The sequence below is a fragment of the Oncorhynchus mykiss genome, chromosome 9, assembly GCF_013265735.2.
Source record: "Oncorhynchus mykiss isolate Arlee chromosome 9, USDA_OmykA_1.1, whole genome shotgun sequence".
Lineage (NCBI taxonomy): Eukaryota > Metazoa > Chordata > Actinopteri > Salmoniformes > Salmonidae > Oncorhynchus > Oncorhynchus mykiss.
The window spans coordinates 6,412,917-6,440,185 of record NC_048573.1 but is presented as its reverse complement, the minus strand read 5'-3'; the positions used below and the strand labels follow the sequence as shown (position 1 = coordinate 6,440,185).

At 46.3% G+C, this 27,269-nt stretch overlaps 2 protein-coding genes across 2 annotated transcripts in view; both read right to left on the bottom strand.

Moving 5' to 3' along the window:
* The window catches only part of ppp2r5b (protein phosphatase 2, regulatory subunit B', beta), a 42,791-nt gene extending 32,290 nt beyond the window's left edge, over window positions 1-10,501 (bottom strand). The window contains exon 1 of the mRNA XM_036987186.1: window positions 8,656-10,501. Within this exon, the coding sequence (XP_036843081.1) occupies window positions 8,656-8,848 (193 nt within the window). The 5' untranslated portion in view covers window positions 8,849-10,501. The remainder of the gene's footprint in view (window positions 1-8,655) is intronic.
* Window positions 10,502-12,426: 1,925 nt separating this feature from the next.
* Window positions 12,427-20,819, bottom strand: batf2 (basic leucine zipper ATF-like transcription factor 2). Its single transcript, XM_021614599.2, has 3 exons — window positions 20,440-20,819; window positions 19,601-19,720; window positions 12,427-14,971 (listed from the first exon to the last, which is right to left on the bottom strand). The coding sequence occupies exons 1-3, from the start codon at window positions 20,548-20,550 to the stop codon at window positions 14,228-14,230; spliced, it is 975 nt and encodes a 324-aa protein (XP_021470274.2). The 5' UTR covers window positions 20,551-20,819; the 3' UTR covers window positions 12,427-14,227.
* Between the last annotated feature and the right edge of the window lie 6,450 nt (window positions 20,820-27,269).

The window sequence follows — 27,269 nt, the reverse complement described above, 5'->3', positions numbered from 1 at the left end:
ATCAAGGTAATCACACCAAGGTAATCACACCAAGGTAATCACACCAAGGTAATCACATCAAGGTAATCACAGCAAGGTAATCACATCAAGGTAATCACACCAAGGTAATCACATCAAGGTAATCACACCAAGGTAATCACACCAAGGTAATCACACCAAGGTAATCACATCAAGGTAATCACACCAAGGTAATCACACCAAGGTAATCACATCAAGGTAATCACAGCAAGGTAATCACATCAAGGTAATCACATCAAGGTAATCACAGCAAGGTAATCACAGCAAGGTAATCACGGCAAGGTAATCACAGCAAGGTAATCACATCAAGGTAATCACACCAAGGTAATCACACCAAGGTAATCACACCAAGGTAATCACAGCAAGGTAATCACACCAAGGTAATCACATCAAGGTAATCACATCAAGGTAATCACATCAAGGTAATCACACCAAGGTAATCACATCAAGGTAATCACACCAAGGTAATCACATCAAGGTAATCACACCAAGGTAATCACATCAAGGTAATCACATCAAGGTAATCACACCAAGGTAATCACATCAAGGTAATCACACCAAGGTAATCACATCAAGGTAATCACACCAAGGTAATCACATCAAGGTAATCACATCAAGGTAATCACACCAAGGTAATCACACCAAGGTAATCACATCAAGGTAATCACACCAAGGTAATCACACCAAGGTAATCACACCAAGGTAATCACATCAAGGTAATCACAGCAAGGTAATCACATCAAGGTAATCACACCAAGGTAATCACATCAAGGTAATCACACCAAGGTAATCACACCAAGGTAATCACACCAAGGTAATCACATCAAGGTAATCACACCAAGGTAATCACACCAAGGTAATCACATCAAGGTAATCACAGCAAGGTAATCACATCAAGGTAATCACATCAAGGTAATCACAGCAAGGTAATCACAGCAAGGTAATCATGGCAAGGTAATCACAGCAAGGTAATCACATCAAGGTAATCACACCAAGGTAATCACACCAAGGTAATCACACCAAGGTAATCACAGCAAGGTAATCACACCAAGGTAATCACATCAAGGTAATCACATCAAGGTAATCACATCAAGGTAATCACACCAAGGTAATCACATCAAGGTAATCACAGCAAGGTAATCACATCAAGGTAATCACATCAAGGTAATCACATCAAGGTAATCACGGCAAGGTAATCACACCAAGGTAATCACACCAAGGTAATTACAACACGGTAGTCATAGCAAGGTAATCACAGCAAGGTAATCACAGCAAGGTAATCACACCAAGGTAATCACAACAAGGTAATCACAACAAGGTAATCACACCAAGGTAATCACATCAAGGTAATTACAACACGGTAGTCATAGCAAGGTAATCACACCAAGGTAATCACACCAAGGTAATTACAACACGGTAGTCATAGCAAGGTAATCACACCAAGGTAATCACACCAAGGTAATTACAACACGGTAGTCATAGCAAGGTAATCACACCAAGGTAATTACAACACGGTAGTCATAGCAAGGTAATCACAGCAAGGTAAAACTCCTTTGTGAGAGCTAAATGTCCAAAGTCTATGTTAAAAGTTCAGTACATATTTCTCCCTCTGCACCTCTCCAACCCTCTTCTCATCCCTCTCATCCCTTTCACCCCTCCTCACCTCTCCTTCCCTCTCACCCCTCCTCACCTCTCCATCCCTCTCACCCCTCCTTCCCTCCTTCCCTCTCACCCCTCCAGAGAGAGAGAGAGAGAGAGAGGAGAGAGAGGACAGAGATAGGTGAGAGAGAGGAGAGAGAGAGAGAGGTGTATATAGGGTTAAAGGATGACATAATCTCTGTTGCTCCTCTGTCTCTCGCTCTCTTTCCCCCCTCTCCCTCCATCCCTCTGGGTACCTCTCTTCCCTAACCTCCCTCCCTCCCCCTCTCTCCTTCTCTCTGTAGCTTTCTAAATGAGATGAGCAACTACTGCTCTCCTCTTTAAATAACACGTATTATGTTTTGGCTCTGTGTGTGTGTGTGTGTGTGTGTGTCTCTCTCTCTCTCTCTCTCTCTCTCTCTCTCTCTATCTCTCTCTCTCTGTCCCTTCCTGTCTAACCTCACCCACGTTGTGATGCAGTGAGAGAGGGAAGAGAGAGAGAGAGAGAGAGAGAGAGAGAGAGAGACAGAGAGAGAGAGAGAGAGAGACAGAGAGAGACAGCAAGAGAGAGAGCCAGAGAGAGAGACACAGAGAGAGAGAGAGAGAGAGGAGAGAGAGAGAGAGAGAGAGAGAGAGAGCGAGAGAGAGAGAGAGAGAGAGGAGAGAGAGAGAGAGAGAGACAGAGAGACAGACAGAGAGACAGAGAGAGACAGCGAGAGAGAGAGAGACAGAGAGAGAGACAGAGAGAGAGACAAGAGAGATGGAGAGAGACAGAGAGAGCGAGAGAGAGAGAGAGAGGAAAAGGGAGATAGACAAGATATAGAATGAATCAGTAACATGTTTATTTTTTTTCCATTGCTCACACAACAATGTCACTGTACTGCGCTCTCTCCTCTCTCTCCTCTCTCTCTCCTCTCTCGCTCCTCTCTTCCTCTCTCCTCTCCTCTCTCTCTCCTCTCCTCTCCTCTCCTCTCTCTCCTCTCTCTCTCTCTCCTCTCCTCTCTCTTCCTCTCTCCTCTCCTCTCTCTTCCTCTCTCCTCTCCTCTCTCTTCCTCTCTCCTCTCCTCTCTCTCTCTCCTCTCTCTTCCTCTCTCCTCTCCTCTCCTCTCTCTCTCCTCTCTCTTCCTCTCTCCTCTCCTCTCTCCTCTCCTCTCTCCTCTCCTCTCCTCTCCTCTCACTTCCTCTCTCCTCTCTCTCTCCTCTCCTCTCTCTTCCTCTCTCCTCTCTCTCCTCTCCTCTCTCTCTCCTCTCTCTCTCCTCTCTCCTCTCCTCTCTTCTCTCTCCTCTCTCTTCCTCTCTTCCTCTCCCTTCCTCTCTCCTCTCCTCTCCTCACCTCTCTCCTCTCCTCTCTTCTCTCTCCTCTCCTCTCTTCTCTCCTCTCCTCTCTCTTCCTCTCTCCTCTCTCCTCTCTCTTCCTCTCCCCTCTCCTCTCCTCTCCTCTCTCTCTCTCCTCTCTTCTCTCTCCACTCTCTTCCTCTCTCCTCTCTCTTCCTCTCCCTTCCTCTCTCCTCTCCTCTCCTCTCTCTCCTCTCTCCTCTCCTCTCTTCTCTCTCCACTCTCTTCCTCTCTCCTCTCTCTTCCTCTCCCTTCCTCTCTCCTCTTTCTCCTCTCTCTCTCTCCTCTTTCTCTCTCTCTCCTCTCTTCCTTTCCACTCTTCGTCTCCTCTCATATCCCTTCCCTCTCTCCATTCCTACACCTGTAAATGTAGATTCTCTCCCTTCTTCATTTTCTTCCCTCTTCTTTGCTCTCATCACCTCTCTCTACCTTTCGCTCCCTACACATCTCTCCCTCTCTCTCTCCCTCCTCTTTCCCTCTCCCTCTATCTCTTTCTTTCCCTCTCTCTCTCTCTGTCCTCCCCCCACCCCCCATATTGATCAGGAGAGGATTCTGCATCTTATGTAACTCTATACCTCTCCAGCTGGCCGCTCCCTTACATACAGACACACACACACACACACATATTACACTAATACACACAGACGCACACTCTATTGAGGGGTTGTAGTTTAAACTGAGATAATAGATCATAGATGTCTATTGAGGGGTTCTAGTTTAAACTGAGATAATAGATCATAGATGTCTATTGAGTGGTTCTAGTTTAAACTGAGATAATAGATTGTAGATGTCTATTGAGGAGTTCTAGTTTAAACTGAGATAATAGATCATAGATGTATATTGAGGAGTTCTAGTTTAAACTGAGATAATAGATCATAGATGTCTATTGAGTGGTTCTAGTTTAAACTGAGATAATAGATCGTAGATGTATATTGAGGAGTTCTAGGCTATAAAAGATAAATAAGCTTCTATTGTCAGATGTAATTGACCACATAAGATCACGGCAAAGGGCTATTTCAAGAGTGTCTCACACACACACCCACACACGTGAGCACACAGACAGACCCACACATCCTATCTCTGTGGTTATGATGTTTTTTTCAGGACATCATTGATGCCTCAGTTGTTACTGATTTTAAGGTCCCCTACTCCCCCACAGCTCTCTCTCTCTGTCTGTCTCTCTCTGTCTGTCTCTCTCTGTCGCTCTCTCTCCCTTTCTTTCTCAACCTCCATTTCTCTCTCTTTAATTATCTCTCCCTCTCTCTCTTTCACAGGACAAACTCTCTTTTCTATCTTAGGGAGCAAGGCTACTACACACACACTACACTCACATACTACACTCACACACTACACTCACACACACACACACACACACACACACACACACACACACACACACACACACACACACACTCACACACCCACACACACACACTACACTACACTACACACACACTACACACACACTACACTCACACACACACACTACACTCACACACACCCCCCAAGTAGGTAGACTGCCTTATGCCTCTAGATTCTACCGGGTGGTCTATGCCCATAAACTGTGCCGTGTTTGCATTTCACTTCTCAAATTGTACTTTCATTGTTTGCTGTATTCAGTTTGATTAGAACAGATTCAGATTTGAGTAGATTCAAAATGATTCTGATAATCAGAATGATTCGAATTAGAATTGATTCAGAGTGAAATTTGATTCAGCAAAAGGAATATGTGTGGATAATGTTGTAAGGTTCTACATTACAGGGGAACCATATTCCCTATGTAGTGCACTACTTTCGATTAGGGTCCATAGGGCTCTGGTCAAAAGTAGTGTCCTACATAGGGAATAGGGTGCCAGGGTAGGGTTCCTTTTTGTAGCTGCCCTCTAGATAGACAATATGTTTGTCTCAACTTCCTGGTTAAATACAGATCAAATAGTACATCATAAAACTATGAGAGGAGGAGAGGGGAGAGGAGATGAGGAGAGAGGAGAGGAGGAGAGAGGAGAGGAGAGGAGGAGAGAGAAGAAGAGGAGAGAGGAGAGGAGATGAGGAGAGAGAAGAAGAGGAGAGGGGAGAGGAGATGAGGAGAGAGAAGAAGAGGAGAGAGGAGAGGAGAGGGGGAGAGATGAGAGGAGGAGAGGGGAGAGGAGATGAGGAGAGAGGAGAGGAGGAGAGAGGAGAGGAGAGGGGGAGAGATGAGAGGAGGAGAGGGGAGAGGAGATGAGGAGAGAGAAGAAGAGGAGAGAGGAGAGGAGAGGGGGAGAGATGAGAGGAGGAGAGAGGAGAGAAGAGGAGAGAGGAGAGAGGAGAGGAAGAGAGGGGAGAGGAGAGGAGGATAGGAGAGGAGAAAGGAGAGGAAGAGAGAGAAGAAGAGGAGAGAGGAGAGGAGAGGGGGAGAGATGAGAGGAGGAGAGAGGAGAGAAGAGGAGAGAGGAGAGAGGAGAGGAAGAGAGGGGAGAGGAGAGGAGGATAGGAGAGGAGAAAGGAGAGGAAGAGAGAGAAGAAGAGGAGAGAGGAGAGGAGAGGGGGAGAGATGAGAGGAGGAGAGAGGAGAGAAGAGGAGAGAGGAGAGAGGAGAGAGAAGAGAGGGGAGAGGAGAGGAGGATAGGAGAGGAGAAAGGAGAGGAAGAGAGGGGACGAGATAAGAAGAGAGAAGAGGAGAGAAGGAGAAGGGAGAGGAAGAGATGGGAGAGTAGGAGAGAGGAGAGGAGGGAAGATGAAGAGAGGGGGGAGGAAGAGAGAGGAGAGGAGAGGAGAGGAGAGGAGAGGAGAGGAGAGGAGAGGAGAGGAGAGGAGAGGAGAGGAGAGGAGAGGAGAGAATCTAGCCTGTGGGTGAAAATGTGACCTTAGCATCGTTAGCATGTTAGCTAAAGCATGGAGACCCATGACCAGAGAGGGAGGCTGATGCTGTAGCCTCAGGGGAGGACATCAAAGCTGGGGCAGGAGCGCAAGGCTAACAGGCAGTCTGAGGGAGACGTGGAGCTCTAGAGGACGAATGTTTCTAGTATTGTATTATTCTAAATCCAATGGTATTGTTATTATAATACGGAGCCTGTCGTCACAAAACGTCTCAGATTAGGAGACCTGATCTGAGACCAGGTTCCCTTTATTCATTATTATCTCAAAGACAAAACTCATCCTAGATCAGCTCTCCTCTCTGGGTTTTAACTACAGGGATGTTTTACACTCTAAATAAATCCAGATTCTTATAATAATGATAGTTGTATGTTATTATTCTATCGTGCTTAATATGAGAACTACAACTACAACTAGAACTAGAACTACAACTACAACTACAACTAGAACTACAACTACAACTACAACTAGAACAACACCTACAACAACACCTAGAACTACAACTACATCTAGAACTACACCTAGGACTAGAACTACACCTGGAACTACAACTGCAACTAGAACTACACCTACACCTACAACAACACCTAGAACTACAACTACAACTACATCTAGAACTACACCTAGGACTAGAACTACACCTGGAACTACAACTGCAACTAGAACTACAACTAGAACTACACCTACACCTACAACAACACCTAGAACTACAACTACAACTACATCTAGAACTACACCTAGAACTAGAACTACACCTGGAACTACAACTACATCTAGAACTACACCTAGGACTAGAACTACACCTGGAACTACAACTGCAACTACAACCACAACTAGAACTAGAACTACAACTACAACTAGCACTACAACCACAACTACAACTACAACAACATCTAGAATTACAACTACACCTAGAACTACAACTACATCTAGAACTACACCTAGGACTAGAACTACACTTGGAACTACAACTAGAACTACAACTAGAACTACAACTACAACTACAACTAGCACTACAACCACAACTACAACAACACCTAGAACTACAACTACACCTAGAACTACAACTACATCTAGAACTACACCTAGGACTAGAACTACACCTGGAACTACAACTGTAACTAGAACTACAACTAGAACTACACCTACACCTACAACAACACCTAGAACTACAACTACAACTACATCTAGAACTACACCTAGAACTAGAACTACACCTGGAACTACAACTAGAACTACAACCACAACTAGAACTACAACTACAACTAGCACTACAACCACAACTACAACTACAACAACACCTAGAACTACAACTACACCTAGAACTACAACTACACCTGCAACTAGTAGCTCCAACCGTATTCTAGCGCACATGATTCTAATAGTTAACTGGTTGATAAGCTGCATCAGGCTAATTACAACTGGTGTTGGGTGAAGGGTCTCTTTCCAGGAACAGGGTTGGAGTTCAAACATACAGGAAGGTATCACTCCATGGAACAGGGTTTGAGTTAAAACCTACAGGAGGGTATCTCTCCAGGAACAGGGTTGGAGTTAAAACCTACAGGAGGGTATCTCTCCAGGAACAGAGTTGGAGTTAAAACCTACAGGAAGGTATCTCTCCAGGAACAGGGTTGGAGTTAAAACCTACAGGAAGGTATCTCTCCAGGAACAGGGTTGGAGTTCAAACCTACAGGAGGGTATCTCTCCAGGAACAGGGTTGGAGTTAAAACCTACAGGAGGGTATCTCTCCAGGAACAGAGTTGGAGTTAAAACCTACAGGAAGGTATCTCTCCAGGAACAGGGTTGGAGTTCAAACCTAGAGGAGGGTATCTCTCCAGGAACAGGGTTGGAGATAAAACCTACAGGAGGGTATCTCTCCAGGAACAGTGTTGGAGATAAAAACCTACAGGAGGGTATCTCTCCAGGAACAGGGTTGGAGTTCAAACCTACAGGAGGGTATCTCTCCAGGAACAGGGTTGGAGTTCAAACCTACAGGAAGATATCTCTCCAGGAACAGGGTTGGAGTTAAAACCTACAGGAGGGTGTCTCTCCAGGAACAGGGTTGGAGTTCAAACCTACAGGAGGGTATCTCTCCAGGAACAGGGTTGGAGTTCAAACCTACAGGAGGGTATCTCTCCAGGAACAGGGTTGGAGTTCAAACCTACAGGAGGGTATCTCTCCAGGAACAGGGTTGGAGTTCAAACCTACAGGAGGGTATCTCTCCAGGAACAGGGTTGGAGATAAAACCTACAGGAAGATATCTCTCCAGGAACAGGGTTGGAGATAAAACCTACAGGAAGATATCTCTCCAGGAACAGGGTTGGAGAGTACACTCTTAGAATAAATGGTTTCAAAAGGGTTCTTTGGCTGTCCCCATAGGAGACCCATTTTTGGTTCCAGGAAGAACCCATTTGGGTTCCATGTAGAGCCCTGTGTGGAAAGGGTTCTTTGGCTGTCCCCATAGGAGACCCATTTTTGGTTCTAGGTACAACTCTTTTTGGTTCCAGGAAGAACCCATTTGGGTTCCATGTAGAGCCCTGTGTGGAAAGGGTTCTACGTGGAATACAAAAAGGGTACTACCTGGAACCAAACTTTTTTTTTTTTCAAAGGGCTCTCCTATGGGGACAGCTGATGAGACCTTTTAGGTTGTAGATAGCACCTTTTTCTCTTAGAGTGTACATAGAATAAGACAAGACAAAGATCAAATACATTGACACGGAGGTATATGAATTAAAAATAGTAGCCTCCTACAACAGGCCTAAACAGAATAGACCTTGACGAGGAGGTATGACTGACTATACAACCCACCTTTGAGTAGCGGCAGCGGCGTCAGCTCGACCTGGGAGCTCTGGTAGCGGAACTGGGACGAGGAGTGGGAGCGCCTCTGCCGGGCTCTGCGCATCGACCGCCGGGGAAACCCATCCACCTTCTCCGCTGATGGGACCGAGAACCCGGTGGTCGGGGAGGAAGGGCTGGTCGGGGGCAGTTTAGTCGTCTCCATCGTTGCCGTGCCGTGTTAGCGAGCGGCCCGGTGTGTGTGTCAAATGTGTGTGTGTGTGTGTGACCAGATGCACCGATGATATGATAATGAAGGAGAGGTGTACAGGATGGAGGCGAAAAACTGTTTTTTAAAACCTCTTATAGAGCCAATACGTAATTATTTTCTTAAATCAAAATGGATAATCTGGGAATAAAACATAGTGAGGAATTAGATGAAGGAGGGAGGAAGGAGGGAGGGATAGAGACGGAGTGCTGCAGTCCAGAGATGGATGGATGGAAGATTAGAGGACAGGAGGGTAAAATAAATAGGCTGTGTGTGTGTGTGTGTGTGTGTGTGTGGGTGTGTGTGTGTGTGTGTGTTCTGCTGTTGCTTGAAGTTCAATTCGTTTCGCACCTTGTGACTGCCTGCCTGCTGCCTATACCGTCTCAATATAGCCGAGGGAGGAAAAAAACGTTGCTCCAGTCGTTTTTGAAATAACGAAACATATTTTTACACAAAGACAAGCGCATTGATCTAACGGAAATGATCCATGTATCTACTGACGGACAGGAAGAAGCACGTGGATTATTTAGGTTACAACTGTGAGGGTTGCTTTGCCGTATTGGCGTCATCAGCCTGTCATCGGCCTAAATTTGGTATTTATTTATATATTTCTGTCATGGATATAGCCTAGCCTATAGCCTATGGATCCTTACATAAAGCACATCACACCGATAAAGCAGAACTACCAGAGCACCGGTTATTGGAATTATTCCATTCAAGAAAACGTCAACAACATGAATCCATAAAATCAGTCGTTTGATTGGTCCGTCCACATCAATGAATAATAAATCATTAATTGATTAGGTCATACCAGACTCATATCATAAAATCGTCGATCTGATTCCGCTTCGATAACGCATCACTGTTCCCCGGTTCCGTGAACGGTTCCGATATTCGGTAACCCGCCTGGCCCTGCCGTTTCAGACCGAACAGGGCTCCGCGCAGGGCGGGGATGGAGATGGGGTGCTCGAACGTGCCGACATGTGCGGTTCTTCAGGTAGGCCGCTGCAACACCGAATCCCTTGCTCACCGTTAAAAACACCTCCAAAACCTTCGCAGTGCCGGTTGGTCACAGATACGTTAGGTATATTCCCGTTATTTTCTGTCTGCAATTCGCGTCTCCTCTCTCCTTGATTCGGTAAGGGAAGCGGTTTCTCTCTCTCCCCTCCCTGCTGTATCCTCGTCTCTCTTCTGTCTCAGCTGCACTTAGGTGGTGCAAGGAGAGAGAGACACACTGCGGATGACGCTCTTCTCGCCACAGCGAATTATTTAATTATTTCAGTTATATTTATGTAGACTTACCCCCTGTTTTTACGCCATGAACGGACGGTGGCGCGCTTGTCTTGGGCAAGTCGGTGGATGCGTTATGACACGACGGGCGCACACGCTCTTTCACTCCCCCATCTTTAAAATGTAAAAAATATATAAAAAAATAAAAGAGCAGCGTTTATCCTTTTATCCGACCTGCGCTCCTTCTGTTCCTCTAGCTAAGATACACCCACCGATTGTTCACCGCTGTCTGTTTTCCCTCCTTCTCACCGCCTTTTCCTCCCTTCCTTCCCTCGCCTCTGCGCGTGTCTACCGTGTCTCGCAGACGAGGTAAACACTTTCGGCTAATGATTCTTGCCTCGCTCACGCTCTCGTGCCTGGTGTCCACACGCGCTTTGTTTGTGAAGGAATCATCTGTATCAACCCGGTTAGTAGCCGTTACCGTTGATTACCAGTGCTCGGTGTCTCTCCAGTGGTGTGGTAATGTTTCCTCTCTCTGTCTCTCAATTCATTTCAATTCAAGGGGCTTTATTGAAATGGAAACCATATGTTTACATTGACAAAGCAAGTGAAATAGATAATATACAAAAAGTGAAATAAACAGTACAAAATAAACAGTTAACATTACACTCAAAAAGTTCCAAAAGAAAAAAAGAAATTTCAAAGATCCTATTATGTCTATAGACAGTGCTGTAACTATGCGCAAATAGTTAAAGTATAAAAGGGAAAATAAATAAACATAAATATGGGTTGTATGGTGATTCTGCTTCACTGGTTGCCCTTTTCTTGTGGCAGTTTCCACCTCATTCATAGCCGGTCTTCTCTCAATAGCAAGGCTATGCTCACTGAGTCTGTACATAGTCAAAGCTTTCCTTAAGTTTGGGTCAGTCACAGTGGTCAGGTATTCTGCCACTGGATACTCTCTGTTTAGGGCCAAATAGCATTCTATTGCTGTTTTTTTGTTAATTCTTTCTAATGTGTCAAAGTAATTATCTTTTTGTTTTCTCATGGTTTGGTTGGGTCTAATTGTGCTGCTGTCCTGGGGCTCTGTGGGGTGTGTTTGTTTGTGAACAGAGCCCCAGGACCAGCTTGCTTAGGGGACTCTTCTCCAGGTTCATCTCTCTGTAGGTGATGGCTTTGTTATGGAAGGTTTGGGACTCACTTCCTTTTAGGTGGTTATAGAATTGAACGGCTCTTTTCTGGATTTTGATAACTAGCAGGTATCGGTCTAATTCTGCTCTGCATGCATTATTTGGTGTTTTACATTGTACACGGGGGATATGTTTGCAGAATTTTGCATGCAGAGTCTCAATTTGGTGTTTGTCCCATTTTGTGAATTCTTGGTTGGTGAGCGGAGTAATTTTAGCCAGATCCTAATTGGTAAGTCAAATTGTATGTTCCTTTTGATGGCATAGAAGGCCCTTCTTGCCTTTAAAAACAAGTTTTAATGACTCCAACTTAAGTGTATGTAAACCTCCTGCTTTAACTGTATATATAAAAAAACAATGGGTACATATTGAAGATGTCCACGTTCATTCCCAGTAATCTTTTCACGTGTTAATTTTCTGAAAATAGCTGTGCAGCAACACCCCCCATCCAAACTGACAGAGCTTGAGAGGATCTGCTGAGAAGAATGGGAGAAACTCCTTAAATACAGGTGTGCCAAGCCTGTAGCGTCATACCAAAGAAGACTCCAGGCTGTAATCGCTGCCAAAGGTGCTTCAACAAAGTACTGAGTAAAGGCTCTGAATGCCTATGTAAATGTGATATTTCATTTTTTAATTTTTTTTTGTTGTAATACATTTGCAAACATTTCTAAAAACCTCTTTTTGCTTTGTCGTTATGGGGTATTGTGATGTCATTATGGGGTATTGTGATGTCATTATGGGGTATTGTGATGTCATTATGGGGTATTGTGTGTAGATTGATGAGGAAAAAATACAATTTAAGAATAAAGCTGTAACGTAACAAAATGTGGAGAAGGTCAAGGGGGTCTGAATACTTTCTGAAGGCACTACCCAAGATGCATCTGTTCTGGCGGCGGCCCAACGTCTCATTAAGACACTTTATGTTGGAGTTTCCCTTATTTTGGCAGAAACCTGTATATCCTGTGTTTAAACCTAAATCTGGGATATTTTAAATATAGACGTAGTTTATACTGTACGAGATGTGGTTTTCCAAATATAGTAGTCATATGCTATTCCTTTTGTCTATAGCCTGTTCAATACATTTGCAGCTTTTTACAATTAATTAAAATCACACTTAAAAGGTTTGAAAGTCCATTGAATTGTTGATTTTATACACAAATAAATTAACTCAATATGTGAGGTTCTAATGAAGAGTTGAACATATTATTACAATCAATCAATCAATTATTCTACTCTCAAAGAAGTTGATCAGGGCCAATAGTCTGTTATGACCAATGATCAGGGCCAATAGTCTGTTATGACCAATGATCAGGGCCAATAGTCTGTTATGACCAATGAACAGGGCCAATAGTCAGTTATGACCAATGAACAAGGCCAATAGTCTGTTATGACCAATGATCAGGGCCAATAGTCTGTTATGACCAATGAACAGGGCCAATAGTCTGTTATGACCAATGAACAGGGCCAATAGTCAGTTATGACCAATGAACATGGACAATAGTCTGTTATGACCAATAAACAGGGCCAATAGTCAGTTATGACCAATGAACAAGGCCAATAGTCTGTTATGACCAATGATCAGGGCCAATAGTCTGTTATGACCAATGAACAGGGCCAATAGTCTGTTATGACCAATGAACAGGGCCAATAGTCAGTTATGACCAATGAACAAGGCCAATAGTCTGTTATGACCAATGATCAGGGCCAATAGTCTGTTATGACCAATGAACAGGGCCAATAGTCTGTTATGACCAATGAACAGGGCCAATAGTCAGTTATGACCAATGAACATGGACAATAGTCTGTTATGACCAATGAACAGGGCCAATAGTCAGTTATGACCAATGAACAAGGCCAATAGTCTGTTATGACCAATGATCAGGGCCAATAGTCTGTTATGACCAATGAACAGGGCCAATAGTCTGTTATGACCAATGAACAGGGCCAATAGTCAGTTATGACCAATGAACATGGACAATAGTCTGTTATGACCAATGAACAGGGCCAATAGTCAGTTATGACCAATGAACAAGGCCAATAGTCTGTTATGACCAATGATCAGGGCCAATAGTCTGTTATGACCAATGAACAGGGCCAATAGTCAGTTATGACCAATGAACAAGGCCAATAGTCTGTTATGACCAATGATCAGGGCCAATAGTCTGTTATGACCAATGAACAGGGCCAATAGTCTGTTATGACCAATGAACAGGGCCAATAGTCAGTTATGACCAATGAACATGGACAATAGTCTGTTATGACCAATGAACAGGGCCAATAGTCTGTTATGACCAATGAACAGGGCCAATAGTCAGTTATGACCAATGAACAGGGCCAATAGTCTGTTATGACCAATGATCAGGGCCAATAGTCTGTTATGACCAATGATCGGTTCCAATAGTCAGTTATGACCAATGATCGGTTCCAATAGTCAGTTATGACCAATGAACAGGGCCAATAGTCTGTTATGACCAATGAACAGGGCCAATAGTCTGTTATGACCAATGAACAGGGCCAATAGTCTGTTATGACCAATGAACAGGGCCGGTTATTCAAAAACACAAACCGTAAATCAACATAACAGCTACAGAATTCCTCACAAGATGTGAACAACCATTACATGTGCCAACAAACACCAGAGTCCATACATTTTAAGTGTCTTTCTGTTATTTTCTACAGAAACCTAAATGAGTCTTTCACAGGGTGCCAGGAATCTTACTCCGTGAAAGACACATCATCACAGACGTTGACTGTAGATCACCTGGTGGTTGGTTGTCTGTCGACGGACAGTGGAGATTCAACTTGGAGATTCGTCAGAAAATTGCCAGAAAATCAGTACTGATGTTCTGTGGTCAGAGGCAATAGGGCCGAGGAACCACCGACTGCTTTCAACCATTCGCCAAACAGTGTGATTGGTCCATTAGAACTCGCCCCAGGTGGGTGATGCAGGGTCGCAGAGCCAATCAGGACTGTCCAAGATGTCGGAGAGGGACAATTCTATTGGGGGTTCAATGGCTGGGGTAGACAAGTTCAGAGGGTACATGGTCAGAGGGTAGGAGATGGGTGACAGAGTAGGAGCAGGGATAGTTGGAGGGGCAAGATTAGTTATTGGGGTAGTTGGATGGGCAAGATTATTTATCGAGGTAGTTAGAGGGGAAATATTCGTTTTTGGGGTAATTGGAGAGGCACACATATTGTTTGGGGCAATCAGAGAGGCAATATTAGATATTGGGGAGTATAGAGTGGAAAGCAAAGGGTAGGGGTTAGTCACATGGGCAGTTGAAGGAACAGTGACGAGAGTGGGGAGTGGTGAAGAGGCAGGGGCAGATAAACTAGTCCTCTGCCCTCCAGGTACTGGGGCAAGAAGAGAGCCCAGGGTGGTTTGAGGGGACACAGTGGGTGCCGGGGTAGTTTGAGGGGACACAGCGGATGTCGGGGTAGTTTGAGGGGACACAGCGGGTGCAGGGGTAGTCACAGGGGCAATAGATGACGCGGAGGGGGACAGGATCTGGCAGCAGGGGATATTGGCGGGTATAGAGGAGGGCCGGAGGGTGCAGGCAGATTCATGTTGCTCCAGGGTGGCTGTGTAGAGCCGGAACTCTCTTCTCAGACCAGCAATCTCCTTCTCTAGAGCTGAGTTAGAACTTTCCAAGGTCTGTAGATCCTAGAGAGAGAGAGAAAGAGAGAGAGAGATATGTTGGTTAGCATTACTATTATTAGAAATACTAATATGCAAACACACACAAACCTACAGTGAGCTACAAAAGTGACATTTTTGTTGTTGTTGTTTTGGCTCTCTACTCCAGAACGTTGGATTTTAAATCAGACAGTGACTACGAGGTTAAGGTGCAGACTGTCATCTTTAATTTGAGGGTGTTTTCATCCTTATCGTGTGAACCGTTTAGAAATTAATTAACTTCTTTGTACGTAGTCCCCCCCTTTTTAGGGACCAAAAGTATTGAGACAAATTAATGGTAAATAATGAATAATTATGAGTGACAAAGTTAGACACAAATATCATACATCCCCCCCCCAAAATGCTAACTGTTATTGTAATGGTGAGAGGTTAGCATGTATGATATTTGCAGGTATGATATTTGTGCGTCTGTAACTTTCTCACTCATAATTATTCACGATTCATTGAGGATTATCCGTAATCATGGTAGCATTCACATTAATGTAGACGTGTTTAGAAACATTATATTCTTATTTACAATAAAAGTGACTCTAAAATGACACAATACATTATTTACCATTCATTTACAGTGCCTTGCGAAAGTATTCGGCCCCCTTGAACTTTGCAACCTTTTGCCACATTTCAGGCTTCAAACATAAAGATATAAAACTGTATTTTTTTGTGAAGAATCAACAACAAGTGGGACACAATCATGAAGTGGAATGACATTTATTGGATATTTCAAACTTTTTTAACAAATCAAAAACTGAAAAATTGGGCGTGCAAAATTATTCAGCCCCTTTACTTTCAGTGCAGCAAACTCTCTCCAGAAGTTCAGTCAGGATCTCTGAATGATCCAATGTTGACCTAAATGACTAATGATGATAAATACAATCCACCTGTGTGTAATCAAGTCTCCGTATAAATGCACCTGCACTGTGATAGTCTCAGAGGTCCGTTAAAAGCGCAGAGAGCATCATGAAGAACAAGGAACACACCAGGCAGGTCCGAGATACTGTTGTGAAGAAGTTTAAAGCCGGATTTGGATACAAAAAGATTTCCCAAGCTTTAAACATCCCAAGGAGCACTGTGCAAGCGATAATATTGAAATGGAAGGAGTATCAGACCACTGCAAATCTACCAAGACCTGGCCGTCCCTCTAAACTTTCAGCTCATACAAGGAGAAGACTGATCAGAGATGCAGCCAAGAGGCCCATTATCACTCTGGATGATTTGCAGAGATCTACAGCTGAGGTGGGAGACTCTGTCCATAGGACAACAATCAGTCGTATATTGCACAAATCTGGCCTTTATGGAAGAGTGGCAAGAAGAAAGCCATTTCTTAAAGATATCCATAAAAAGTGTTGTTTAAAGTTTGCCACAAGCCACCTGGGAGACACACCAAATATGTGGAAGAAGGTGCTCTGGTCAGATGAAACCAAAATTGAACTTTTTGGCAACAATGCAAGACGTTATGTTTGGCGTAAAAGCAACACAGCTGAACTCACCATCCCCACTGTCAAACATGGTGGTGGCAGCATCATGGTTTGGGCCTGCTTTTCTTCAGCAGGGACAGGGAAGATGGTCAAAATTGATGGGAAGATGGATGGAGCCAAATACAGGACCATTCTGGAAGAAAACCTGATGGAGTCTGCAAAAGACCTGAGACTGGGACGGAGATTTGTCTTCCAACAAGACAATGATCCAAAACATAAAGCAAAATCTACAATGGAATGGTTCAAAAATAAACATATCCAGGTGTTAGAATGGCCAAGTCAAAGTCCAGACCTGAATCCAATCGAGAATCTGTGGAAAGAACTGAAAACTGCTGTTCACAAATGCTCTCCATCCAACCTCACTGAGCTCGAGCTGTTTTGCAAGGAGGAATGGGACAAAATTTCAGTCTCTCGATGTGCAAAACTGATAGAGACATACCCCAAGCGACTTACAGCTGTAATCGCAGCAAAAGGTGGCGCTACAAAGTATTAACTTAAGGGGGCTGAATAATTTTGCACGCCCAATTTTTCAGTTTTTGATTTGTTAAAAAAGTTTGAAATATCCAACAAATGTCGTTCCACTTCATGATTGTGTCCCACTTGTTGTTGATTCTTCACAAAAAAATACAGTTTTATATCTTTATGTTTGAAGCCTGAAATGTGGCAAAAGGTCGCAAAGTTCAAGGGGGCCGAATACTTTCGCAAGGCACTGTATATCGGGCACAAAATAATCTGAAACACAACCAAAACAAACAGCAAATGCATCCAACAAATGTGTAGAGTCACAAGCTTGATGTCGTCAATACGTGCTACGAATATGGGACCAAATACTGAACTTTTGACTACTTCAATACACAAGTGAATTTTGTCCCAACACTTTTGGTCCCATAAAATGGGGGGGGGGGGGGGGGGGGGGAGACTATGTACAAAAAGTGGTGTAATTTCTAAACTGTTCACCTGATATGAAAATACCCTAAAATTAAAGATGACAGTCTGCACTTTAACCTCGTAGTAATTGTATCACTTAAAATCCAAAGTACTGGAGTACAGAGACAAAACAATAATAATTTTTAAAAAAATGGTCACTGCCCCAGGACCTTTGGAGCTCACTCCATTCCACTGGTGGAACATTCCGTTCTTAGACAGAGGTAATTGTGGTTTGAAGAGAGAGAAAGTGAAAGTTGGCTCTGATTCTAGGACAGAGGTTAGGGATAGCCTGCAGAGTTTCTGAACTAAACGGCCCTATAAAAATGTGTGTGTCTGACTGTCGGTGTTGGGGAAGCTACTCTGAAAATACAGTTCACCAAGCGAACCAAGCTACCAAGCTACCAAGCTACTTTCACACTGGAAGAAGGAAAGCTACATGTTGGTGGTGTGTAGTTCCAGTAGTTAGCTACACCGCTACCTGGTAAAACAGTAGTGTGTAGCTCCAGTAGTTAGCTACACCGCTACCTGGTAAAACAGTAGTGTGTAGTTTCAGTGGTTAGCTGCACCGCTACCTGGTAAAACAGTAGTGTGTAGTTCCAGTAGTTAGCTACACCGCTACCTGGTAAAACAGTAGTGTGTAGTTTCAGTAGTTAGCTGGTGGTGGTGTGAGTGTCATAAATAAAGTTGCCACCCTATTCCCTATGTAGTGTACTCTGAGGAAGGGAGAGAGGGAGTGAGGGAGGGAGGAGAGAGGCAGGGAGGGGTGAGAAGGTAGGAGAGAGGCAGGGAGAGGTGAGAGGGGGAGGAGAGAGGCAGGGAGGGGTGAGAGGGGGAGGAGAGAGGCAGGGAGGGGTGAGAGGGGGAGGAGAGCGGCAGGGAGGGGTGAGAGGGGGAGGAGAGAGGCAGGGAGGGGTGAGAGGGGGAGGAGAGAGGCAGGGAGGGTTTCTCTTTAGAGCAAGGGTTTCCCAGAAATGCTCTGACTGCACAGGCAGATTGCATCACACACACCATAGTTATCGATCCCTGGCCCTCTGTGAGTAACCAGCCTTACTATAAACCACATGCATGAGAGTACACACAGGAGGAAGTGAACAATGGGAAGGTGGGAGGTAGGGGGAGAGAGTTAGAGAGAGAGACAGAGAAAGAGAGAGAGAGAGAGACAGAGAAAGAGAGAGAGAGAGAGACAGAGAAAGAGAGAGAGAGAGAGAGAGAGACAGAGAGAGAGAGACAGAGAAAGAGAGAGAGAGAGACAGAGAAAGAGAGAGAGAGACAGAGAAAGAGAGAGAGAGACAGAGGCCGCGAGAGATAAAGAGACAGAGAGAGATAAAGAGAGAGAGAGACAGATAAAGAGAGAGAGATAAAGAGACAGAGAGAGAGAGACAGAGAAAGAGAGAGAGACACAGAGAAAGAGAGAGAGAGACAGAGAAAGTGAGAGAGAGACAGAGGCCGCGAGAGATAAAGAGACAGAGAGAGATAAAGAGAGAGAGACAGATAAAGAGAGAGAGAGACAGAGGCCGCGAGAGATAAAGAGACAGAGAGAGATAAAGAGAGAGAGAGACAGATAAAGAGAGAGAGATAAAGAGACAGAGAGAGAGAGACAGAGAAAGAGAGAGAGAGACAGAGAAAGAGAGAGAGAGAGAGAGACAGAGAGAGATAAAGAGAGAAAGAGACAGATAAAGAGAGAGAGATAAAGAGACAGAGAGAGAGAGACAGAGAAAGAGAGAGAGAGACAGAGAAAGAGAGAGAGAGACAGATGCCGCGAGAGATAAAGAGAGAGAGACAGATAAAGAGAGATAAACAGGTAAAGAGAGACTGAGAGAGATAAAGAGAGAGAGAGAGAGAGAGAGAGAGAGAGATAAAGAGATATACATAATATGACATTTGAAATGTCTTCAATTCTTTTGGAACTTTTGAAAGTGTAATGTTTAATGTTCATTGTTTATTTAACTTTTGTTTATTATCTATTTCACTTGCTTTGACGATGTAAACATATGTTTCCCATGCCAATAAAGACCTTACATTTAAATAGAAATGAGAGCGAGAGAGAGAGTTGAGGATGAAAGACAAGTTAAGAAGTGAGAGAGAAAGAAAAAGAGAAAGGAAAAGAGAGTTAGAGAGAACAAAGAACATGAGATAAAGAGAGGATAAAGAAGAGGAGAGAAATCTGGGTTAAAGATAAAGGAGCCAGACTGACCTGGTGGAGAATGTCTGCTCTCTCCGTCTGTTTTTTCCTGCTCTTCCTGGCAGCGTCTCTGTTCTTCACTCTTCTTTTACCTCTCCGGTCGACACGCACTCCTTTCTGTCCTCCTCTCTCCTGGAAATAAAATGTGTGATCAACTCAGTAACATACAGGTTATAATACACCTTAATAAAAATAAAACTGTGATCTTTATCCCCTGATCTGACCACCTGTACACTCAGGTGATCTATAACTAGTGATCTGACCATGTGTACACTCAGGTGACCTATAACTAGTGATCTGATCACCTGTATGCCCAAATTATCTATAACTAGTGATCTGACCACCTGTACACTCAGGTGATCTATAACTAGTGATCTGACCACCTGTACACTCAGGGGATCTATAACTAGTGATTTGACCACCTGTACACTCAGGTGATCTATAACTAGTGATCTGATCACCTGTACACTCAGGTGATCTATAACTAGTGATCTGATCACCTGTACACTCAGGTGATCTATAACTAGTGATCTGATCACCTGTACACTCAGGTGATCTATAACTAGTGATCTGACCAGCTGTACGACCAGGTTATAACCCCTTTTGGTCATGGAGAGCTACAAGATGTTCTGCAAATGTTTTACTGCTGGGCTGGAACAAAACCCTGCACATCATATAGGAACACTGGTTGCTGTTTTATAGTCTACTACAGATGCAGAACTGAGAAAGTATTACACCAGCATCACAAACAATTTGATCATCATTTCATTATCTTAATACTTATACTAGACTATAAGTGATTAATTATGCAGTGACTCGCTATTAATATCTCAATAAACAGCGTAACTTACCGATTCAGATGGGCTTGGGCAGTCCTCGCCGGAGAAAGACGTGCCGCTGCCTTCTGATCGCGAGTCGACGAAGGATGCCACCAGCGGCATATCTGTTAGTAAAGGTCCCATATGGCGCACCGTTAACCGCAGAAGCAAATAAAGGGAACGTTTCTAAACGGCCACGAGCAAAGATGTATGCATTTCCTTTTCAAGACTGGATATGGGGACTACGGTATTCCTATGATCTTCTCAACTTGTTGTAAAACCCAACAGCGCCTCCTTGGATAAATGTGCAGGATATTGGCTGTCAGTTTACCTGCAGACGTCTCTTTACGCTTGTATTGCAGAAGCTGGAACGTCCTTTCACTCTTATAATGTTTGTAGAAACCGCCCACCTGTTTGTACAATAGGGCAGAACCTTAAGGAGGGAAAGAGAGGGAAGGGGGGCTAGGGTCTTGTGCTTTCAGTTTCAGTTTATTTTAAATGGCATGGTTGCAAAGTAACAGGAGGAAGTTGATCAATGGGCGCGCGGCGGACATGACCATATTTGACCGTGCTTTTTTTTTTCGACACCGCGTGCTGGGAATTTTATGAATGGTAGGAAGTGTAGACAATGTCAAGCAGAAACGTGGCGATTTAATTATTATTATTTTTGTTGTATTATTATAATGTATTTTTTTTATTGCAATAATCAGAACAATATTCCACATCAACACAGGGACATTCCTGTGAGTACAATGAAAAAATAAATAGAACACCAGTTGAACCCCCCCCCCCCCCCCCCCCAATTGTTTTGGGTTGAAATAAGTAACCCAAACAACAATAATTCAGAGCATAATTTATATTTGACAAGGCAATGAGACATTATTAACAGACATTCAGAGACGTGACTACTCATAATTTTTTCCAACTTTTTAAGTTTCAGAAGTTTGAGGGATTTATAAAATTGTAACAGTTCAAATGGGGAAAAAAAATGAAAGAAATAAAACAATTCTACCCATTTACATTTCCGAATATAATATTTGGCCAAGAGAATAATAATGTTAATACAATTGTTATAATCGGAATTACAACATAAACATAATGTCATTTAACATCATCCAAGGTAAACATAGGTCATTCTGGAGATTTTTTTACACAACCATTCATGAATTTCGATCCATAGTTTACTAGAATGGCGGCATGAAAACAATGAATGCTCTATAGATTCTGAATCAGAAGAACAAAAAACAAGGATTTTTGTCAAAATGTAATCTTATGTGCAAGAAATCATTAACAGGGTAGATGGAAGAAAATATTTTTTAATTCGTTTCTTTAACTTTCGGGATACATAGACAATTAAAGGTAAAAAGTAAGTTGCTTTTGACCACAGTATGGGTTGGTCACATCTGTCACGTTCTGACCGTAGTTCTTTTGTGTTTTCCTTGTTTTAGTGTTGGTCAGGACGTGAGCTGGGTGGGCATTTTAATGTTGGATGTCTAGTTTGTCTGTTTCTGTGTTTGGGCCTGATATGGTTCTCAATCAGAGGCAGGTGTTAGTCGTTGTCTCTGATTGGGAACCATAATTAGGTAGCCTGTTTTGTCATTGTGGGTTGTGGGTGATTGTCTATGTCTAGTTGCATGTTAGCACTATGTTTCATTAGCAGTCACGTTCGTTTGTTGTTTTGTTAGCTTGTTCAGTCTTTCGTCATTCAATAAAATAATGGATTCATACCACGCTGCGCATTGGTCCGCTTCATACGACGCTGCGCATTGGTCCGCTTCATACGACGCTGCGCATTGGTCCGCTTCATACGACGCTGCGCATTGGTCCGCTTCATACCACGCTGCGCATTGGTCCGCTTCATACCACGCTGCGCATTGGTCCGCTTCATACGACGACATCGTGACAGAATCACCCACCACAACAGGACCAAGCGGCGTGGTAACAGGCAGCGGCAGCGGCAGCAGCACAAGGAGTAATGGACATGGGAGGACGAGTTGGACGGTAAAGGACCCTGGGCACAGCCAGGAGAATATCGCCGCCCCAAAGAAGAGCTGGAGGCAGCACAGCGGCGCGGATGGAAGCCCAAGAGTCAGCCCCAAAAATGTATTGGAGGCACACAGGAAGTGTGGCGAAGCCAGGCAGGAGACCTGCGCCAACTTCCTGTGCTTACCGGAGGGCGAGAGAGACCGGGCAGGCACCGTGTTATGCTGTGGAGCGCACAGTGTCCCCAGTGCGGGTGCATAGCCCGGTGCGGTACATACCAGCTCCTCGCATCGGCCGGGCTAGAGTGGGCATCGAGCCAAGTGTCATGAAGCCGGCTCTACGCATCTGGTCTCCAGTAAGTCTCCTTGGGCCGGCGTACATGGCACCAGCCTTACGCACGGTGTCTCCGGTTCGCCTGCATAGCCCAGTGCGGGCTATTCCACCTCGCCGCACTGGCAGGGCGCCCGGGAGCATTCAACCAGGTAAGATTGGGCAGGCTCAGTGCTCAAGAGCTCCAGTGCACCTGCACGGTCCGGTCTATCCAGTACCACCTCCACGCACCAGCCCTCCGGTGGCAGCCCTGCGCACCAGGGTGTCTCTCCGTCTCATCCTTACAGGTGCTACCGCCTGTTCAGCGCTGCCGGAGCCTTCCTCCTGTTCAGCCCTGCCGGAGTCTCCCGCCTGTCCAGCGCTGCCAGAGCTTCCGCCCCTCAGTCCAGAGGCGCCAGAGCCCCTCAGTCCAGAGGCGCCAGAGCCCCTCAGTCCAGACGCGCCAGAGCTCCTCCGTCCAGCACTGCCGGAGTCTCCAGTCTGCCCAGCACCATCTGAGCTGGCCGTCTGCCCAGCGCCGCCTGAGCTGCCCGTCTGCCCAGCGCCGCCTGAGCTGCCCGTCTGCCCAGCGCCGCCTGAGCTGCCCGTCTGCCCAGCGCCACCTGAGCTGGCCGTCTGCCCAGCACCGCCTGAGCTGGCCGTCTGCCCAGCGCCATCAGAGTCTCCCGTCTGTCCAGAGCCATCAGAGTCTCCCGTCTGTCCAGAGCTGCTAGAGTCTACCGTCTGTCCAGAGCTGCTAGAGTCTCCCGTTTGTCCAGAGCTGCTAGAGTCTCCCGTCTGTCCAGAGCCGCCAGAGCCGCCAGTCTGTCCAGAGCTGCCAGTCTGTCCAGAGCCGCCAGTCTGTCCAGAGCCGCCAGTCTGTCCAGAGCCGCCAGTCTGTCCAGAGCCGCCAGAGCCGCCAGTCTGTCCAGAGCCGCCAGAGCCGCCAGTCTGTCCAGAGCCGCCAGTTAGCATGGAGCCGCCAGAGCCGCCAGTCAGCATGGAGCCGCCAGAGCCGCCAGTCAGCATGGAGCCGCCAGAGCCGCCAGTCAGCATGGAGCCGCCATTCAGCCAGGTTCCGCCAGAGCCGCCATTCAGCCAGGATCTGCCAGAGCCGCCAGTCAGCCAGGACCCGCCAGAGCCGTCAGCCAGTCCGGAGCTGCCCTTCAGTCCCGAGCTGCCCTTCAGTCCCGAGCTGCCCCTCAGTCCCGAGCTGCCCCTCAGTCCAGTGGAGCCATTTAGGAGGGTCGCCACTCAAAGGACGCTAAGGAGGTGGACAAAGACTATGATGAAGTGGGGTCCACGTCCAGCGCCAGAGCCGCCACCGTGGACAGATGCCCATCCAGACCCTCCCCTATAGGTTTAGGTTGTGCGGTCGGAGTCCGCACCTTGGAGGGGGGGGGTACTATCACGTTCTGACCATAGTTCTTTTGTGTTTTCCTTGTTTTAGTGTTGGTCAGGACGTGAGCTGGGTGGGCATTTTATGTTGGATGTCTAGTTTGTCTGTTTATGTGTTTGGGCCTGATATGGTTCTCAATCAGAGGCAGGTGTTAGTCGTTGTCTCTGATTGGGAACCATAATTAGGTAGCCTGTTTTGTCATTGTGGGTTGTGGGTGATTGTCTATGTCTAGTTGCATGTTAGCACTATGTTTCATTAGCAGTCACATTCGTTTGTTGTTTTGTTAGCGTGTTCAGTTTACGTCGTGTCTTTCGTCATTCAATAAAATAATTAATTCATACCACGCAGCGCATTGGTCCGCTTCATACCACGCAGCGCATTGGTCCGCTTCATACCACGCAGCGCATTGGTCCGCTTCATACCACGCTGCGCATTGGTCCGCTTCATACCACGCAGCGCATTGGTCCGCTTCATACCACGCAGCGCATTGGTCCGCTTCATACCACGCAGCGCATTGGTCCGCTTCATACCACGCTGCGCATTGGTCCGCTTCATACCACGCTGCGCATTGGTCCGCTTCATACCACGCAGCGCATTGGTCCGCTTCATACCACGCAGCGCATTGGTCCGCTTCATACCACGCAGCGCATTGGTCCGCTTCATACCACGCTGCGCATTGGTCCGCTTCATACCACGCAGCGCATTGGTCCGCTTCATACGACGATCGTGACAGAATCACCCACCACAACAGGACCAAGCGGCGTGGTAACAGGCAGCGGCAGCGGCAGCAGCACAAGGAGTAATGGACATGGGAGGACGAGTTGGACGGTAAAGGACCCTGGGCACAGCCAGGAGAATATCGCCGCCCCAAAGAAGAGCTGGAGGCAGCACAGCGGCGCGGATGGAAGCCCAAGAGTCAGCCCCAAAAATGTATTGGAGGCGGGGGGCACACAGGAAGTGTGGCGAAGCCAGGTAGGAGACCTGCGCCAACTTCCTGTGCTTACCGGAGGGCGAGAGAGACCGGGCAGGCACCGTGTTATGCTGTGGAGCGCACAATGTCCCCAGTGCGGGTGCATAGCCCGGTGCGGTACATACCAGCTCCTCGCATCGGCCGGGCTAGAGTGGGCATCGAGCCAAGTGTCATGAAGCCGGCTCTACGCATCTGGTCTCCAGTAAGTCTCCTTGGGCCGGCGTACATGGCACCAGCCTTACGCATGGTGTCTCCGGTTCGCCTGCATAGCCCAGTGCGGGCTATTCCACCTCGCCGCACTGGCAGGGCGCCCGGGAGCATTCAACCAGGTAAGGTTGGGCAGGCTCAGTGCTCAAGAGCTCCAGTGCACCTGCACGGTCCGGTCTATCCAGTACCACCTCCACGCACCAGCCCTCCGGTGGCAGCCCTGCGCACCAGGGTGTCTCTCCGTCTCATCCTTACAGGTGCTACCGCCTGTTCAGCGCTGCCGGAGCCTTCCTCCTGTTCAGCCCTGCCGGAGTCTCCCGCCTGTCCAGCGCTGCCAGAGCTTCCGCCCCTCAGTCCAGAGGCGCCAGAGCCCCTCAGTCCAGAGGCGCCAGAGCCCCTCAGTCCAGACGCGCCAGAGCTCCTCCGTCCAGCACTGCCGGAGTCTCCAGTCTGCCCAGCACCATCTGAGCTGGCCGTCTGCCCAGCGCCGCCTGAGCTGCCCGTCTGCCCAGCGCCGCCTGAGCTGCCCGTCTGCCCAGCGCCGCCTGAGCTGCCCGTCTGCCCAGCGCCGCCTGAGCTGCCCGTCTGCCCAGTGCCACCTGAGCTGGCCGTCTGCCCAGCACCGCCTGAGCTGGCCGTCTGCCCAGCGCCATCAGAGTCTCCCGTCTGTCCAGAGCCATCAGAGTCTCCCGTCTGTCCAGAGCTGCTAGAGTCTACCGTCTGTCCAGAGCTGCTAGAGTCTCCCGTCTGTCCAGAGCTGCTAGAGTCTCCCGTCTGTCCAGAGCCGCCAGAGCCGCCAGTCTGTCCAGAGCCGCCAGTCTGTCCAGAGCCGCCAGTCTGTCCAGAGCCGCCAGTCTGTCCAGAGCCGCCAGTCTGTCCAGAGCCGCCAGAGCCGCCAGTCTGTCAGGACCCGCCAGAGCCGTCAGCCAGTCCGGAGCTGCCCTTCAGTCCCGAGCTGCCCTTCAGTCCCGAGCTGCCCCTCAGTCCCGAGCTGCCCCTCAGTCCAGTGGAGCCATTTAGGAGGGTCGCCACTCAAAGGACGCTAAGGAGGTGGACAAAGACTATGATGAAGTGGGGTCCACGTCCAGCGCCAGAGCCGCCACCGTGGACAGATGCCCATCCAGACCCTCCCCTATAGGTTTAGGTTGTGCGGTCGGAGTCCGCACCTTGGAGGGGGGGGGGGGGGGTACTATCACGTTCTGACCATAGTTCTTTTGTGTTTTCCTTGTTTTAGTGTTGGTCAGGACGTGAGCTGGGTGGGCATTTTATGTTGGATGTCTAGTTTGTCTGTTTCTGTGTTTGGGCCTGATATGGTTCTCAATCAGAGGCAGGTGTTAGTCGTTGTCTCTGATTGGGAACCATAATTAGGTAGCCTGTTTTGTCATTGTGGGTTGTGGGTGATTGTCTATGTCTAGTTGCATGTTAGCACTATGTTTCATTAGCAGTCACGTTCGTTTGTTGTTTTGTTAGCTTGTTCAGTTTACGTCGTGTCTTTCGTCATTCAATAAAAGAATGCATTCATACCACGCTGCGCATTGGTCCGCTTCATACGACGATCGTGACAACATCAATAGCAATATATTGAATTATAATCACCCAAAATTACTTCATTAACTACCAAATGTATCCACTTATTGTTGAATTGTTTTATCCAAAACATTAAAATCATTCATTTGTGAACTTGGAAAAGAGGGAACAATCTCATAACATAACAAAGTGTTCTTCAAGTCATTCATTTGTAAACTTGGAAAAAAAGGAACAACCTCATAATATAACAAAGTATAGAAAGTGGAATTGCTTTGCAAACATATATTCTCTCTGAGTAATATTAACCCGAAATTTACCAATGAAACTCATCAAACGGCAGAAACTCCCCAGTGGTGTCTAACAAATCACAAATAAAATAAATATCATTGTCAAACCAAAAGCCTTTGAAAAATGGATATCCTATTCATTTGAATAACTTTATTATTCCAAATCATTTGAATAACTTTA